This window comes from Ranitomeya imitator, chromosome 2 (assembly GCF_032444005.1).
Source record: "Ranitomeya imitator isolate aRanImi1 chromosome 2, aRanImi1.pri, whole genome shotgun sequence".
In the NCBI taxonomy this organism is placed as follows: Eukaryota; Metazoa; Chordata; class Amphibia; order Anura; family Dendrobatidae; genus Ranitomeya; species Ranitomeya imitator.
Window position 1 is genome coordinate 468,369,232 of NC_091283.1, and position 16,935 is coordinate 468,386,166.

At 45.1% G+C, this 16,935-nt stretch overlaps 1 protein-coding gene across 1 annotated transcript in view; it reads left to right on the forward strand.

Moving 5' to 3' along the window:
- Positions 1-16,935, forward strand: part of LOC138666693 (piezo-type mechanosensitive ion channel component 2-like) — a 194,927-nt gene that overhangs the window by 113,553 nt on the left and 64,439 nt on the right. Inside the window, exon 31 of the mRNA XM_069754876.1 lies at positions 2,726-2,969. Within this exon, the coding sequence (XP_069610977.1) occupies positions 2,726-2,969 (244 nt within the window). The remainder of the gene's footprint in view (positions 1-2,725; positions 2,970-16,935) is intronic.

Consider the following 16,935-nt stretch of genomic DNA (forward strand, 5'->3'; position numbering starts at 1 on the left):
AGTTGGAAATTCCGGCTGCTATCCCCGAATCCCATAAGGTACCTCGGCAGTGTCACTTGCGCAGGCGCAGTTCGTGGCCGCAATGCCACAAACTGCGCCTGTGCAAGTGACATAAGGGTGTCCAGCGGTTGCTGGCTGGCGCTGCAGGTGTCTCCGGTGCCCAGCGGTGCTGCGTGGATGTCCGGCGCTGCCCAGAGCTCTGCCCACATTTTGCGTCAGACCTGAGCCCTGGCACTTCCACGGTTTCATGTCTCAGCTCTGAAATCTCATTTCTCGAGATCTTGGTCCCAAGATCACCATCTGCGCATGCACCGCCCCTGGCGGTGGCCATATTCCAGGAGACCACTGCACTTGGAACAGTGGAAGTGCTGGGGCTCTGGCCTGTTGCAAAATGTCGGCAGAGCCCTGGGCAGTGCTGGACACCCACGTAGCACCGCTGGGCACCGGAGACACCCGCAGCACCGGCCAGCAACCGCCGGGCACCCGGAGACACCTGGTAGCAGCACAAGACCCTCGCAGCAGTACACCGCACATAGGAGCCCCCCTCATCCCTGCCTGCGGCCTGCAGCATCACCCCACTCCTGCCTCCTCCAGCAGCGACCCTGGGACCCCGCTTCACCGCAGCCACCACCCCTGGTAAGCAATAAGATGCAAGGATTATAAGAAGCACCACCATTTTATTAAAATATATTTTTTTCTTATTTTTTTCCTCAAAATTTGGGGTGCGTCTTATAATCCAGAGCGTTTTATAATCTGAAAAATACGATATGTTGGAAAGTGCAAGCGGTGGGAGACATGTCTGCTGCTCCTGTCAGCACCACTAAGCATACACAGATGTTAAATTCACTGTACTCCTGATGCGATAGCATCGGACCTATTTCTAGTATATATATATATCTATATATCTATATATATATATATTGTAATAAAGTGCAAGTGCAAATTGACATATTGTTCATAATTCTCAATATAATAGTTTAACTGGATTGCCAAAATGTAGAACATTCAGGGTAAAATGCATCCACGTATCTGAAGTAGTAAATGAAATGATAAAAGAAACGCCGTAGAAAAAATGTCAATGTAGCAGTGAAACAATAACATTACCTACGCTGGTCTGTATTTAGCAATCAGCTGGGCTCCACAGCATGTGACCCTCCATTCCGCTAGTCTGCCGCATGTAGCGCTTCTGCATCTGCTTGTGCCATTCATTTAGCCTAAGGAAGCATGGCCGGTCCCTACAGGAATTTACGTTAGGTTTAGATTAGGTTCCCCGGCCAATCCTGTGCTAGCAGGGACGGACTTTATCAGGCAGCTCAACCAACCACTCCCTGCCAAAACGTTGGTTCCTGCTTTGATAGCATACTTATATACATTCTTCTGTATCCTGCTTCCCGTTAACGACCCAGCCTGTTTACCTGTCCTACCTTTACTGATCCTGTGCTGCCTGCTCAGACCTCGGACCATCTGGCTACGCCTCTATCTTGCCCCTCTGTACCGCAAAACCCGTGCCTCGGTCAGCTGCTGCAGACCCAGGGACTGCTTCGGAGCGGTTTCTGGTGACTACTGGCAGCACAGCCTATCCCCACCATCAGAGGCTCTAGCGAATACCCAGTTGTCACTTCGTTTTGGCCCTCCAATGTAAGTCTGAACTATGGCACTGTGGATCCACACCCACTAACCTTACATTATGTTCAGGCCATGGACCCCGCTGACTCAGGGGTTCCAAGATGACAGTACAAGTGTTTTACAAGGCGGTCTGCTATCAGCGTGAGCGTCAGCACCAGCTGATGCAGGCCATCAATGTGGTGCCAACCCAGCTGTAGGGTCTCTCCACCGTTGTGTCTGTCCTGTCCTCTGCTTCTGTTATGTCCAGCCAGTCCCCCTCTGGTCAGCCAGCCTCTAAGAGGAATCCACCTTATGCTTTAGTTTCCAGTGGAACTGATTACCTCCAGCTTCTACTTTTGTCCCAGAAAGTCTATCATCACCATCAGAAGCTCTACCGAATACCCGTTAGTCACTTAATTATCCCCGTGGCGCAGCGGATCCACACCCACCAGCATTACACATGACTAATCCTGGGGGGGAATGTCTTTTCAGATGTTCTACCCACGCCCACCCTGGGTATGATTGACAGTGTGCATAATGATTGTACAATGACAAATATTGTATGCAGGCTTAGTTTGGATTAAAAAATAAATAGCAGAATTTGTCCGGGTGTAGAGAAGCCCAGCAGACTATTTCCCTATCATTAGCATATGTGTCGCTGCAGAATAAAAATTCAGGGTACATGAGTATCTCAGTGTGTTATTTTTGGTTTGTTTTGTTCTGTATCTGCCATAAAGTTCTAAGAATATGGAACTATTTACTTTGTGCTAATTTTTATGGTCTTTACCAAGAGGGCAGCGCTCACGGGATCCTCTGGGGTGTGTCATTAATTTGCTCTTATTACTCTGTGAGCAATACTCTCGCGGTAAAGAACATAAAAATTAGTACCCAAAAAAAGCCCATATTTTTATGAACCATATGGCAGATTTATATATATATATATATATATAAAAAGAAGCAACGGAAGACTCATGGGAGCAGCAGGAACAAAAGAAGAGCAAAAATTGTCCATTGTAGACCAGGGAATTATATCGGAGATGCACTCATTATTAAGCAGAATTTGAAATATAGCTGTGTAATCCCAGCCTGACTCGCCATATTTGTCTTCCATTCTGTACAGGTCCTATCTGGATATGGCTAAAGTGGTTGTATTTAGTTATCACTTCTGGTTCGTGCTGTGTCTGATTTTCATCACTGGTACCACCCGCATTAATATACTCTGTATGGTATACCTGATGGCCTGTTTCCATTTCATGCTGTTTGGTGGTAGCCTCCTGATGAAGCCAGTCCGCCATCTTCTCAAGCTCTGGGACTATCTTATAACCTATACGGCTTTTGTAATTACCATGAAAAACCTTCTTTCAGTAAGTGTGGAAACATTAGTTCTTGACAATAGACTCTATTTTAAAATTAATGTGTCATCAGAAAGTAACCTACTGTTTGAATCAAAATTCTTCTGTGAATTTTTTACATTTTTTTTTATATTCATAGCACAATCTGTATTTAAAAAAAATTGAGCATTTTTGCAATTTTCACACTGGCCATTGGGGCTATTCTAAACTCATACACATGTACATTAGCAGCAATGGACTCTGACCCTATATTTTGTAGTGAAGCATCTAATGAGCGTGTTTAAAGACCATTGTAAAGTGAGGGGGGAGCTGAGACATCACCTGCTGTGACTGGTGAATCCTGTGGGATCAGTTGTGTAGTGAGACATTTCTTATCATTGTAATCCTGCCTGCGATGATAGCTAGACTGCTAAAAAATCTTCCATAAAAAAACAAAAAATATATTTCTAAAAAGCCTCAGTGGTCATTGAAAATTGCAATTTTTTTTTAATTTAGAGTGTAATATGAAAAAAAAACATTACAAAAATTTTTAAAAAACACATTTTATAACAAAAACCTGATTTAAACAATGGATAGATGATATATTGGATACATTCCCTCTGACAAAATGTTTAGCTCCCATTTATGTTGTAGTTTCTGGTTTATTTACTAGTGAAACATTTATTAAAGGGAACCTGTCACCTGAATTTGGCGGGACCAGTTTTTGGTCATATGGGCGGAGTTTTCGGGTTTTTGATTCACCCAAGATTGCCTTGCGCAGGCATGTACTACGGAGGATATAGAATGAACTTCAATCCAATATTGCGGCCAGCATGCAGCCAGCGGGTAAGGAAAAGGTGAATCAAACACCCCAAAACTCCACCCATATGACCAAAAACTGGTCCTGCCAAATTCAGGTGACAGGTTCCCTTTAATTACATAAATGAAAAATGATAAGTCAATTATATACAGCTCGGGGAAAAATTAAAAGACTACCACATTAAAACCCTGTCATGGGCAGCCCAATCTCCAGACCTGAACCCCATTGAAAACAAAGAAGAACTGCTTACATTTTGGGGCCAGAAGCAGTGAGAAAGACTGGTGGAAAGCATGCCAAGACGCATGAAAGCAGTGACTGAAAATCATGGTTAAGCCACAAAATATTGATTTTTTAACTCTTCCTGAGGTAAAACATTAGTATTGATGTTTCTAAATGATTATGAACTGGTTTTCTTTGCATTATTTGAGGTTTGAAAGCACTGGGTGTTTTTTTTTTTTTTACTTTGACCATTTTTCTTTGTCAGAAAAAAAATGCAAAATTTATTGCTTGGAAACTTGGAGACGTTGTCAGAAGTTTATAGAATAAAAGAAAAATTTACATTTTACTCAAAAATATACCTATAAAGAGAAAATTCAGACAAACTGAACATTTTGCAGTGGTCTCTTAATTTTTGCCAGAGCTGTATATACTGAAAATAAGACTGTAGGTCTTGCTTCAGTGTTAATTTATTGGATCCAGCAAGGATTCAAAAACAGATATGGTCCAGTGCTTCGACCGTCTCACACCCTGCCACATTACTTGGCTCCCAGTTCTTGCTATACATAGATGTCCTTGCCAAAAAAGCTTTCGGTCGGAACATTGGACCATATCTGTTTTTGATTCCCTGCCAGATCAAATAATTTAACCCTTCAGCAAGTCCTACAGTCTAATTTTATTTTGTGTTGGTGAGGTTCCCTTCCCACTTGAATTAATCTGGACTACAAGATTGAACAGATCATATATATATATATTTTTTAAATAAGGACAGTGTTGCTGTTTTTTCTCCTTCACCACATTTATGTCCAGTCATGGCCAAAAGTGTTGGCACCCTTGAAATTGTTTCAAAAAATTAAGTATTTCTCCCAGAAAATGATTTCAATTACACGTTTTGTTATACACACGTTTATTTCCTTTATGTGCATTGGAACAACACAGAAAAACAGAAAAAAAAATGAAAATTGGACATGGTTTCACACAAAATCCCAAAAATAGGCCAGTCAAAATTATTGGTACCATTTCAAAATTGTGGGTAAACAACTTTGTTTCAGGCCTGTTTCACACGTCAGTGTCTCCGGTACGTGAGGTGACAGTTTCCTCACGTACCGGAGACACTGACGCACGTAGACACATAAAAATCACTGCATCTGTTCAGCTAGATCTTTATTTTAAACACTATTATTCATATTTTCTCTGCAGCAAACGCTGCTGCAGTGAAGATATGAATCGCGGATTCAGCACGATGCAGGGGACAGCGCAAAACTTTTTGCGCTGTCTCCTGCACGGTGCGTGTAATACCCAGTGGGCACATTGGCGACACACGTGTGCCAACGTGTGCCACACTGATGTGCCACGTGAGCACACGGACACGGATAACTCCAGTACCAATTTTATACGGTACTGGAATTATCTGGACGTGTGAAACCGGCCTCAAGCATGTGATGCTCTTTCAAACTCACCTGTGGCAAGTAACAGGTGTGAGCAATATGGAAATTACACCTAAAACCAGATAAAAAGGGAGAAGTTGACTCAATCTTTGTAGTGTGTGCCACACTAAGCATGGAGAAGAGAAAGAGGAGAAGAGTACTGTGTGAGGACTTGATAACCAAAATTGTTGAAAAATATCAACAATCTCAAGGTTACAAAGACACCTCTAGAGATCTTGATGTTCCTTTGTCCACAGTGCGCAACTGTTGTGAATTCTGTTGTTGAGCTCCCTCCTGTGGTCGTGAATGGTACTTCGGCGAGTTCTGTCTATGGACTCCCTCTGGTGGCTGTGAGTGGAGCTGCTGCTTCTGAGGTTCCTTACACAGGTGACGTGGTTTATCCTGTGGTTGGCTGCTCTATTTAACTCCACTCAGATCAGATCGTTACTCCATGCCAACTGTCAATGTTCCTGCATTGGTTCAGTTCGCTCTTGGATCTTTCTGGTGACCTGTCTATTCCAGCAGAAGCTAAGTTCCTGCTAGTTATTATTTGTTCATTGTTTCCTTGTCCAGCTGGATATCATGATTTTGTCTTGCTAGCTGGAAGCTCTGGGATGCAGAGTGGCATCTCCGCACCATTAGTCAGTGCGGAGGTCTTTTTGCAAACTCTGTGTGGTCTTTTGTAATTTTTTGTGCTGACCGCAAAGATACCTTTCCTATCCTCTGTCTGTTTAGTAAGTCTGGCCTCCCTTTGCTGAAATCTGTTTCATTTCTATGTTTGTGACTTCATCTTAACTCACAGTCAATATATGTGGGGGGCTTCCTTTACCTTTGGGGAATTTCTCTGAGGCAAGGTAGGGTTTATTTTCTATCTCTAGGGCTAGCTAGCTCTTAGGCTGTGAAGAGGTGTCTAGGGAGAGTCAGGAACGCTCCACGGCTATTTCTAGTGTGTGTGATAGGATTAGGGGTTGCGATCAGAAGAGCTCCCACATCCCAGAGCTTGTCTTGTGTCAGTTTAACTATCAGGTCGTGCCGGGTGCTCCTAACCACCAGGTCATAACAGTACAGCTGGCCCAAAGTATTAATGCATCTCAATAGAGGGATAAGAGAAGTTCTGAGACAATTTTTTTTTCTTTGCACTGTGTTTTGTCTTTCTTTTCCCCTAGACCTTTGGGTGGTTCAGGACACAGGTGTAGATATGGACATTCAAGGTCTGTCCTCTTGTGTGGATCATCTCACTGCAAGGGTACAAAACATTCAAGATTTTGTGGTTCAGAATCCGATGTTAGAGCCTAGAATTCCTATTCCTGATTTATTTTCTGGGGATAGATCTAAGTTCTTGAATTTCAAAAATAATTGTAAACTGTTTCTAGCTTTGAAACCCTGCTCCTCAGGTGACCCTGTTCAACAAGTGAAAATCATTATTTCTTTATTACGTGGCGACCCTCAAGACTGGGCATTTTCCCTTGCGCCAGGAGATCCGGCATTGCGTGATGTTGATGCGTTTTTTCTGGTGCTTGGATTGCTTTATGATGAACCAAATTCAGTGGATCAGGCAGAGAAAATCTTGCTGACTTTGTGTCAGGGTCAGGATGAGGTAGAGATATATTGTCAGAAGTTTAGGAAGTGGTCTGTACTCACTCAGTGGAATGAGTGTGCTCTGGCAGCAATTTTCAGAAAGGGTCTCTCTGAAGCCCTTAAGGATGTCATGGTGGGATTTCCCACGCCTGCTGGTCTGAATGAGTCTATGTCTTTGGCCATTCAGATCGATCGACGCTTGCGTGAGCGTAAAGCTGTGCACCATTTGGCAGTATTATCTGAGCATAGACCTGAGCCTATGCAATGTGATAGGACTTTGACCAGAGCTGAACGGCAAGAACACTGACGTCGGAATGGGCTGTGTTTTTACTGTGGTGATTCCACTCATGCTATCTCCGATTGTCCTAAGCGCACTAAGCGGTTCGCTAGGTCTGTCACCATTGGTACGGTACAGTCGAAATTTCTTTTGTCCGTTACTCTGATTTGCTCTTTGTCATCCTATTCTGTTATGGCATTTGTGGATTCAGGCGCTGCCCTGAATTTGATGGACTTGGAGTTTGCTAGGCGCTGTGTTTTTTTCTTGGAGCCCTTGCAGTATCCTATTCCATTGAGAGGAATTGATGCTACGCCTTTGGCCAAGAATAAGCCTCAGTACTGGACCCAATTGACCATGTGTATGGCTCCTGCACATCAGGAGGATATTTGCTTTTTGGTGTTGCATAATCTGCATGATGTGGTCGTTTTGGGGTTGCCATGGCTACAGGTCCATAATCCAGTATTGGATTGGAAATCTATGTCTGTGTCCAGCTGGGGTTGTCAGGGGGCACATGGTGATGTTCCATTTTTGTCAATTTCGTCGTCCACTCCTTCTGAAGTCCCGGAGTTTTTGTCGGATTACCGGGATGTATTTGATGAGCCCAAATCCAGTGTCCTACCTCCTCATAGGGATTGCGATTGTGCAATTAATTTGATTCCTGGTAGTAAGTTTCCTAAGGGCCGACTGTTCAATTTATCTGTGCCAGAACACGCCGCTATGCGGAGTTATATAAAGGAATCCTTGGAGAAAGGTCATATTCTCCCGTCGTCATCACCGTTAGGAGCAGGGTTCTTTTTTGTGGCCAAGAAGGATGGTTCTTTGAGACCTTGTACTGATTACCGCCTTCTTAATAAAATTACAGTCAAATTTCAGTATCCTTTGCCGCTGCTGTCTGATTTGTTTGCTCGTATTAAAGGGGCTAGTTGGTTCACCAAGATAGATCTTCGAGGGGCGTATAATCTTGTGCGTATTAAACAGGACGATGAATGGAAAACAGCATTTAATACGCCCGAGGGCCATTTTGAGTACCTGGTTATGCCATTCGGGCTTTCCAATGCTCCATCAGTATTTCAGTCCTTTATGCATGACATCTTCGGAGAGTACCTGGATAAATTCCTGATTGTATATTTGGATGATATTTTGGTCTTTTCGGATGATTGGGAGTCTCACGTGAAGCAGGTCAGAATGGTGTTCCAGGTCCTTCGTGCGAATTCTTTGTTTGTGAAGGGGTCAAAGTGTCTCTTTGGAGTTCAGAAGGTTTCATTTTTGGGTTTCATTTTTTCCCCTTCTACTATCCAGATGGACCCTGTTAAAGTCCAGGCCATTTATGATTGGACTCAGCCGACATCTGTGAAGAGCCTGCAAAAGTTCCTGTGCTTTGCTAATTTTTATCGTCGCTTCATCGCTAATTTTTCTAGTGTTGCTAAACCGTTGACTGATTTGACCAAGAAGGGTGCTGATGTGGTCAATTGGTCTTCTGCGGCTGTGGAAGCTTTTCAGGAGTTGAAGCGTCGTTTTTCTTCTGCCCCTGTGTTGTGCCAGCCAGATGTTTCGCTCCCGTTTCAGGTCGAGGTTGATGCTTCTGAGATTGGAGCAGGGGCTGTTTTGTCGCAAAGAAGTTCTGATGGCTCGGTGATGAAACCATGTGCTTTCTTTTCTAGAAAGTTTTCGCCTGCTGAGCGCAATTATGATGTTGGCAATCGAGAGTTGTTGGCCATGAAGTGGGCATTCGAGGAGTGGCGTCATTGGCTTGAAGGAGCCAAGCATCGCGTGGTGGTCTTGACGGATCACAAGAATTTGACTTATCTCGAGTCTGCCAAACGGTTGAATCCTAGACAGGCTCGATGGTCGCTATTTTTCTCCCGTTTTGATTTTGTGGTTTCGTACCTTCCGAGCTCTAAGAATGTGAAGGCTGATGCCCTGTCAAGGAGTTTTGTGCCCGACTCTCCGGGTGTTCCTGAGCCGGCGGGTATTCTCAAAGAGGGGGTAATTTTGTCTGCCATCTCCCCTGATTTGCGGCGGGTGCTGCAAAAATTTCAGGCTGATAGACCTGACCGTTGCCCAGCGGAGAAACTGTTTGTCCCTGATAAATGGACTAGTAGAGTTATCTCTGAGGTTCATTGTTCGGTGTTGGCTGGTCATCCTGGAATCTTTGGTACCAGAGATTTGGTGGCTAGATCCTTTTGGTGGCCGTCTTCGTCACGGGATGTGCGTTCTTTTGTGCAGTCCTGTGGGACTTGTGCTCGGGCTAAGCCCTGCTGTTCTCGTGCCAGTGGGTTGCTTTTGCCCTTGCCGGTCCCGAAGAGGCCCTGGACGCATATTTCTATGGATTTTATTTCGGATCTCCCTGTCTCTCAAAGGATGTCGGTCATTTGGGTGGTTTGTGATCGCTTCTCTAAGATGGACCATTTGGTACCCTTGTCTAAATTGCCTTCCTCCTCTGATTTGGTGCCATTGTTTTTCCAGCATGTGGTTTGTTTACATGGCATTCCGGAGAACATCGTTTCGGACAGAGGTTCCCAGTTTGTTTCGAGGTTTTGGCGATCCTTTTGTGCTAGGATGGGCATTGATTTGTCTTTTTCCTCGGCTTTCCATCCTCAGACAAATGGCCAAACCGAACGAACTAATCAGACTTTGGAAACATATCTGAGATGCTTTGTTTCTGCTGATCAGGATGATTGGGTGTCCTTTTTGCCTTTGCCTGAGTTCGCCCTTAATAATCGGGCCAGCTCGGCTACTTTGGTTTCGCTGTTTTTCTGCAATTCTGGTTTCCATCCTCGTTTCTCTTCAGGGCAGGTTGAGTCTTCGGACTGTCCTGGTGTAGATACTGTGGTGGATAGGTTGCAGCAGATTTGGACTCATGTGGTGGACAATTTGACATTGTCCCAGGAGAAGGCTCAACGTTTCGCTAACCGCCGGCGCTGTGTGGGTCCCCGACTTCGTGTTGGGGATTTGGTTTGGTTGTCGTCTCGTTACGTTCCTATGAAGGTTTCCTCTCCTAAGTTTAAGCCTCGTTTCATTGGTCCGTATAAGATTTCTGAGTTTCTCAATCCTGTGTCATTTCGTTTGACCCTTCCAGCTTCTTTTGCCATCCATAATGTGTTCCATAGGTCGTTATTGCGGAGATACGTGGCGCCTGTGGTTCCATCCGTTGATCCTCCTGCCCCGGTGTTGGTTGAGGGGGAGTTGGAGTATGTGGTGGAGAAGATTTTGGATTCTCGTATTTCGAGACGGAAACTCCAGTACCTGGTCAAGTGGAAGGGTTATGGTCAGGAAGATAATTCCTGGGTCTTTGCCTCTGATGTTCATGCTGCCGATCTTGTTCGTGCCTTTCATTTGGCTTGTCCTGGTCGGCCTGGGGGCTCTGGTGAGGGTTCGGTGACCCCTCCTCAAGGGGGGGTACTGTTGTGAATTCTGTTGTCAAGCTCCCTCCTGTGGTCATGAATGGTACTTCGGTGGTTCTGTCCATGGGCTTCCTCTGGTGGCTGTGAGTGGGGCTGCGGCGTCTGAGTTTCCTTCCACAGGTGACAAGGTTAATTCGTTAGCTGGCTGATCTATTTAACTCCACTTAGATCATTGCTCCATGCCACCTGTCAATGTTCTAGTATTGGTCTAGTTCGCTCCTGGATCGTTCTGGTGACCTGTCTTCTCCAGCAGAAGCTAAGTTCCTGCTTGTTTTTCACTTGTTTGCTATTTTTCTGTCCAGCTTGCTATTTTGATTTTTGTCTTGCTTGCTGGAAGCTCTGGGATGCAGTGTGGCGCCTCCGCACCGTGAGTCGGTGCGGAGGGTCTTTTTGCGCACTCTGCGTCGTTTTTTGTAGTTTTTGTGCTGACCGCAAAGTTACCTTTCCTATCCTCTGTCTGTTCAGTAAGTCGGGCCTCTCTTTGCTAAAATCTATTTCATCTCTATGTTTGTGATTTTCATCTTAACTCACAGTCATTATATGTGGGGGGCTGCCTTTTCCTTTGGGGAGTTTCTCTGAGGCAAGGTAGGCTTTATTTTTCTATCTTTAGGGCTAGCTAGTTCTGGGGCTGTGACGAGTTGCATAGGGAGCGTTAGGAGCAATCCACGGCTATTTCTAGTGTGTGTGATAGGATTAGGGATTGCGGTCAGCAGAGTTCCAACTTCCCAGAGCTTTTCCTGTATTATTGTAACTATCAGGTCTTTCCGCGTGCTCTTAACCACCAGGTCCATTATTGTCCTAACCACCAGGTCATAACAGTCTGCCACCATTGGTACGGTACAGTCTAAATTTCTTTTGTCCGTTACTCTGATTTGCTCTCTGTCGTCCTATTCTGTTATGGCATTTGTGGATTCAGGCGCTGCCCTGAATTTGATGGACTTGGAGTTTGCCAGGCGCTGTGGTTTTTTCTTGGAGCCCTTGCAGTATCCTATTCCATTGAGAGGAATTGATGCTACGCCTTTGGCCAAGAATAAGCCTCAGTACTGGACTCAATTGACCATGTGCATGGCTCCTGCACATCAGGAGGATATTCGCTTTTTGGTGTTGCATAATCTGCATGATGTGGTCGTTTTGGGGTTGCCATGGCTACAGGTCCATAATCCAGTGTTGGATTGGAAATCTATGTCTGTGTCCGGCTGGGGTTGTCAGGGGGTACATGGTGATGTTCCATTGTTGTCAATTTCGCCTTCCACTCCTTCTGAAGTCCCTGAGTTTTTATCAGATTACCGGGATGTATTTGAAGAGCCCAAATCCGGTGCCCTACCTCCTCATAGGGATTGCGATTGTGCTATTAATTTGATTCCTGGTAGTAAGTTTCCTAAGGGCCGACTGTTTAATTTATCTGTGCCAGAGCACGCCGCTATGCGGAGTTATATAAAGGAATCCTTGGAGAAGGGTCATATTCGCCCGTCGTCGTCACCATTGGGAGCAGGGTTCTTTTTTGTGGCCAAGAAGGATGGCTCTTTGAGACCTTGTATTGATTACCGCCTTCTTAATAAGATCACAGTCAAATTTCAGTATCCTTTGCCGCTGCTGTCTGATTTGTTTGCTCGGATTAAGGGGGCTAGTTGGTTCACCAAGATAGATCTTCGAGGGGTGTATAATCTTGTGCGAATTAAACAGGGCGATGAATGGAAAACAGCATTTAATACGCCCGAGGGCCATTTTGAGTACCTGGTTATGCCATTCGGGCTTTCTAATGCTCCATCTGTATTTCAGTCCTTTATGCATGACATCTTCCGAGAGTACCTGGATAGATTCATGATTGTATATTTGGATGACATTTTGGTCTTTTCGGATGATTGGGAGTCTCATGTGAAGCAGGTCAGAATGGTGTTCCAGGTCCTTCGTGCGAATTCCTTGTTTGTGAAGGGGTCAAAGTGTCTCTTTGGAGTTCAGAAGGTTTCATTTTTGGGTTTCATTTTTTCCCCTTCTACTATCCAGATGGACCCTGTTAAAGTTCAGGCCATTTATGATTGGACTCAGCCGACATCTGTGAAGAGCCTGCAGAAGTTCCTGGGCTTTGCTAATTTTTACCGTCGCTTCATCGCTAATTTTTCTAGTATTGCTAAACCGTTGACTGATTTGACCAAGAAAGGTGCTGATGTGGTCCATTGGTCCTCTGCGGCTGTAGAGGCTTTTCAGGAGTTGAAGCGTCGTTTTTCTTCTGCCCCTGTGTTGTGCCAGCCAGAGGTTTCGCTCCCGTTTCAGGTCGAGGTTGATGCTTCTGAGATTGGAGCAGGGGCTGTTTTGTCGCAAAGAGGTTCTGATGGTTCGGTGATGAAACCATGTGCCTTCTTTTCTAGAAAATTCTCGCCTGCTGAGCGCAATTATGATGTTGGCAATCGAGAGCTGTTAGCCATGAAGTGGGCATTCGAGGAGTGGCGACATTGGCTTGAAGGAGCTAAACATCGCGTGGTGGTCTTGACGGATCACAAGAATTTGACTTATCTTGAGTCTGCCAAACGGTTGAATCCTAGACAGGCTCGATGGTCGCTCTTTTTCTCCCGTTTTGATTTTGTGGTTTTATACCTTCCGGGATCTAAGAATGTGAAGGCTGATGCCCTGTCAAGGAGTTTTGTGCCTGACTCTCCGGGTGTTCCTGAGCCGGCAGGTATTCTCAAAGAGAGGGTAATTTTGTCTGCCATCTCCCCTGATTTGCGGCGCGTGCTGCAGAAGTTTCAGGCTGATAGACCTGACCGTTGTCCAACGGAGAAACTGTTTGTTCCTAATAGATGGACTGGTAGAGTTATTTCTGAGGTTCATTGTTCGGTGTTGGCTGGTCATCCTGGAATCTTTGGTACCAGAGATTTGGTGGCTAGATCCTTTTGGTGGCATTCTTTGTCACAGGATGTGCGTTCTTTTGTGAAGTCCTGTGGGACTTGTGCTCGGGCTAAGCCCTGCTGTTCTCATGCCAGTGGGTTGCTTTTGCCCTTGCTGGTCCCGAAGAGGCCCTGGACGCATATTTCCATGGATTTTATTTCTGATCTCCCTGTTTCTCAAAGGATGTCGGTCATTTGGGTGGTTTGTGATCGCTTCTCTAAGATGGTCCATTTGGTACCCTTGTCTAAATTGCCTTCCTCCTCTGATTTGGTGCCATTGTTTTTCCAGCATGTGGTTCGTTTGCATGGCATTCCGGAGAACATCGTCTCGGACAGAGGTTCCCAGTTTGTTTCGAGGTTTTGGCGGTCCTTTTGTGCTAAGATGGGCATTGATTTGTCTTTTTCTTCAGCTTTCCATCCTCAGACTAATGGCCAAACCGAACGAACTAATCAGACTTTGGAAACATCTCTGAGATGCTTTGTTTCTGCTGATCAGGATGATTGGGTGTCCTTCTTGCCTTTGGCTGAGTTCGCCCTTAATAATCGGGCCAGCTCGGCTACCTTGGTTTCTCCTTTTTTCTGTAATTCTGGTTTCCATCCTCGTTTCTCTTCAGGGCAGGTTGAGCCTTCGGACTGTCCTGGTGTGGATACTGTGATGGACAGGTTGCAGCAAATTTGGACTCATGTGGTGGACAATTTGACATTGTTCCAGGAGAAGGCTCAACGTTTCGCTAACCGCCGGCGCTGTGTTGGTCCCCGACTTCGTGTTGGGGATTTGGTTTGGTTGTCATCTCGTCATGTTCCTATGAAGGTTTCCTCTCCTAAGTTTAAGCCTCGTTTCATTGGCCATATAAGATTTCTGAAGTTCTTAATCCTGTGTCATTTCGTTTGGACCTTCCAGCTTCTTTTGCCATCCATAATGTGTTCCATAGGTCGTTGTTGCGGAGATACTTGGCGCCTATGGTTCCCTCCGTTGATCCTCCTGCCCCGGTGTTGGTCGCGGGGGAGTTGGAGTATGTGGTGGAGAAGATTTTGGATTCTCGTGTTTCGAGACGGAAACTCCAGTACCTGGTCAAGTGGAAGGGTTATGGTCAGGAAGATAATTCCTGGGTTTTTGCCTCTGATGTTCATGCTGCCGATCTAGTTCGTGCCTTTCATTTGGCTCATCCTGTTCGGCCTGGGGGCTCTGGTGAGGGTTCGGTGACCCCTCCTCAAGGGGGGGTACTGTTGTGAATTCTGTTGTCGAGCTCCCTCCTGTGGTCGTGAATGGTACTTCGGCGAGTTCTGTCTATGGACTCCCTCTGGTGGCTGTGAGTGGAGCTGCTGCTTCTGAGGTTCCTTACACAGGTGATGTGGTTTATCCTGTGGTTGGTTGCTCTATTTAACTCCACTCAGATCAGATCGTTACTCCATGCCAGCTGTCAATGTTCCTGCATTGGTTCAGTTCGCTCTTGGATCTTTCTGGTGACCTGTCTATTCCAGCAGAAGCTAAGTTCCTGCTAGTTATTATTTGTTCATTGTTTCCTTGTCCAGCTGGATATCATGATTTTGTCTTGCTAGCTGGAAGCTCTGGGATGCAGAGTGGCATCTCCGCACCGTTAGTCGGTGCGGAGGTCTTTTTGCACACTCTGCATGGTCTTTTGTAGTTTTTTGTGCTGACCTCAAAGATACCTTTCCTATCCTCTGTCTGTTTAGTAAGTCTGGCCTCCCTTTGCTGAAATCTGTTTCATTTCTATGTTTGTGACTTCGTCTTAACTCACAGTCAATATATGTGGGGGTCTGCCTTTACCTTTGGGGAATTTCTCTGAGGCAAGGTAGGCTTTATTTTCTATCTCTAGGGCTAGCTAGCTCTTAGGCTGTGAAGAGGCGTCTAGGGAGAGTCAGGAACGCTCCACGGCTATTTCTAGTGTGTGTGATAGGATTAGGGGTTGCGGTCAGCAGAGCTCCCACATCCCAGAGCTTGTCTTCTGTCAGTTTAACTATCAGGTCGTGCCGGGTGCTCCTAACCACCAGGTCATAACACGCAACATAATCAAGAAGTTTACAATTCATGGCACTATAGCTCCCTGGACCTGGATGGCAGAGAAAAATTGATGAAAGATTGCAACACAGCATAGTCCGGATGGTGAATAAGCAGCCCCAATCAAGTTCCAAAGAAATTCAAGCTGCAGGCTCAGGGTGTATCAGTGTCAGTGCGAACCATCCGTCGACATTTGAATGAAATGATAGACAACTTCTCTCCTTTTTTTGTGGTGGGGGGCAGACGAGGGGTTGTGTGAAATAATGTCCAATTGTCCTTTTTACTCAGTTTTCTTGTGTTGTTCCAGTACACACAAAGGAGGTAAACATTTTTATAGCAAAACATGTGTAATTGCAATAATTTTGTATAAAAAAATACAATGGCATGTAAAAGTTTGGGCACCCCTGATCAAAATTAGAAGTCAACGTCAGATTTTGTGCTTTTGTACAGATGGTGTTATGTTTGCATCTAGAATTTGTTGAAATTTCTTCACTCTACTAGTGAAATGTTCCCCATGCTATTGGCTACAACACAACCCAAAAGCATGATTGATCCACCCCCATGCTTAATGTTGATGAGACGTTCTTTTCCTGAAATTCTGTGTCTTTTTTTTCTCCAAACATACCTTTGATCATTGTGGCCAAAGGGTTCTATTGTAGTCTCATTGGTCCATAGGACTCTATTCCAAAATGTATCAGGCTTATTTAGATGTTGTTTTGCACACATCTGATGCTGAATTTTATATTGAGGATGCAGGAGAGGTTTACTTCTGGTGACTCTTCCATGAAGGCTATATTTGTGCAAGTGTCTCTGAGCAGTAGAACAATGTAGCATGACTCCAGAGTCTGCTAAATCTTTCTGAAGGTCTTTTGCAGTTAATTGGAGGTTCTGATCTGCCTCACTAGCAAACCTACAAACAGCTGTCACTGAAATTTTTCTTGGTCCTCCAGATCTTATCTTGACCTCCACTGTTCCTGTTAATGGCCATCTCTTAATTACGTTTCAAACTGAAGAAACTTGAAAACGCTTTGCTATCTTCTTATAGCCTTCTCCGGCTTTGTGAGCCTCCACCATTTTCATTTTCTGGGTGCTAGGTAGCTGCTTAGAAGAACCCAGAGCTGCTGTTATAGGAGGCTGGGTTTTTATAAGGTGGGCATTTTGCATCACCTGGCCTTTTTTAACAATGATAGTGAACAAGTCATAACCATAACAGCTTAAAGGGAACCTGTCACCCCCAAAATCGAAGGTGAGCTAAGCCCACTGGTATCAGGGGCTTATCTACAGCATTCTGTACTGCTGTAGATAAGCCCCCAATGTATCCTGAAAGATGAGATAAAGAGGTTATAATATACTCACCCAGGAGCGGTCCCGCTGC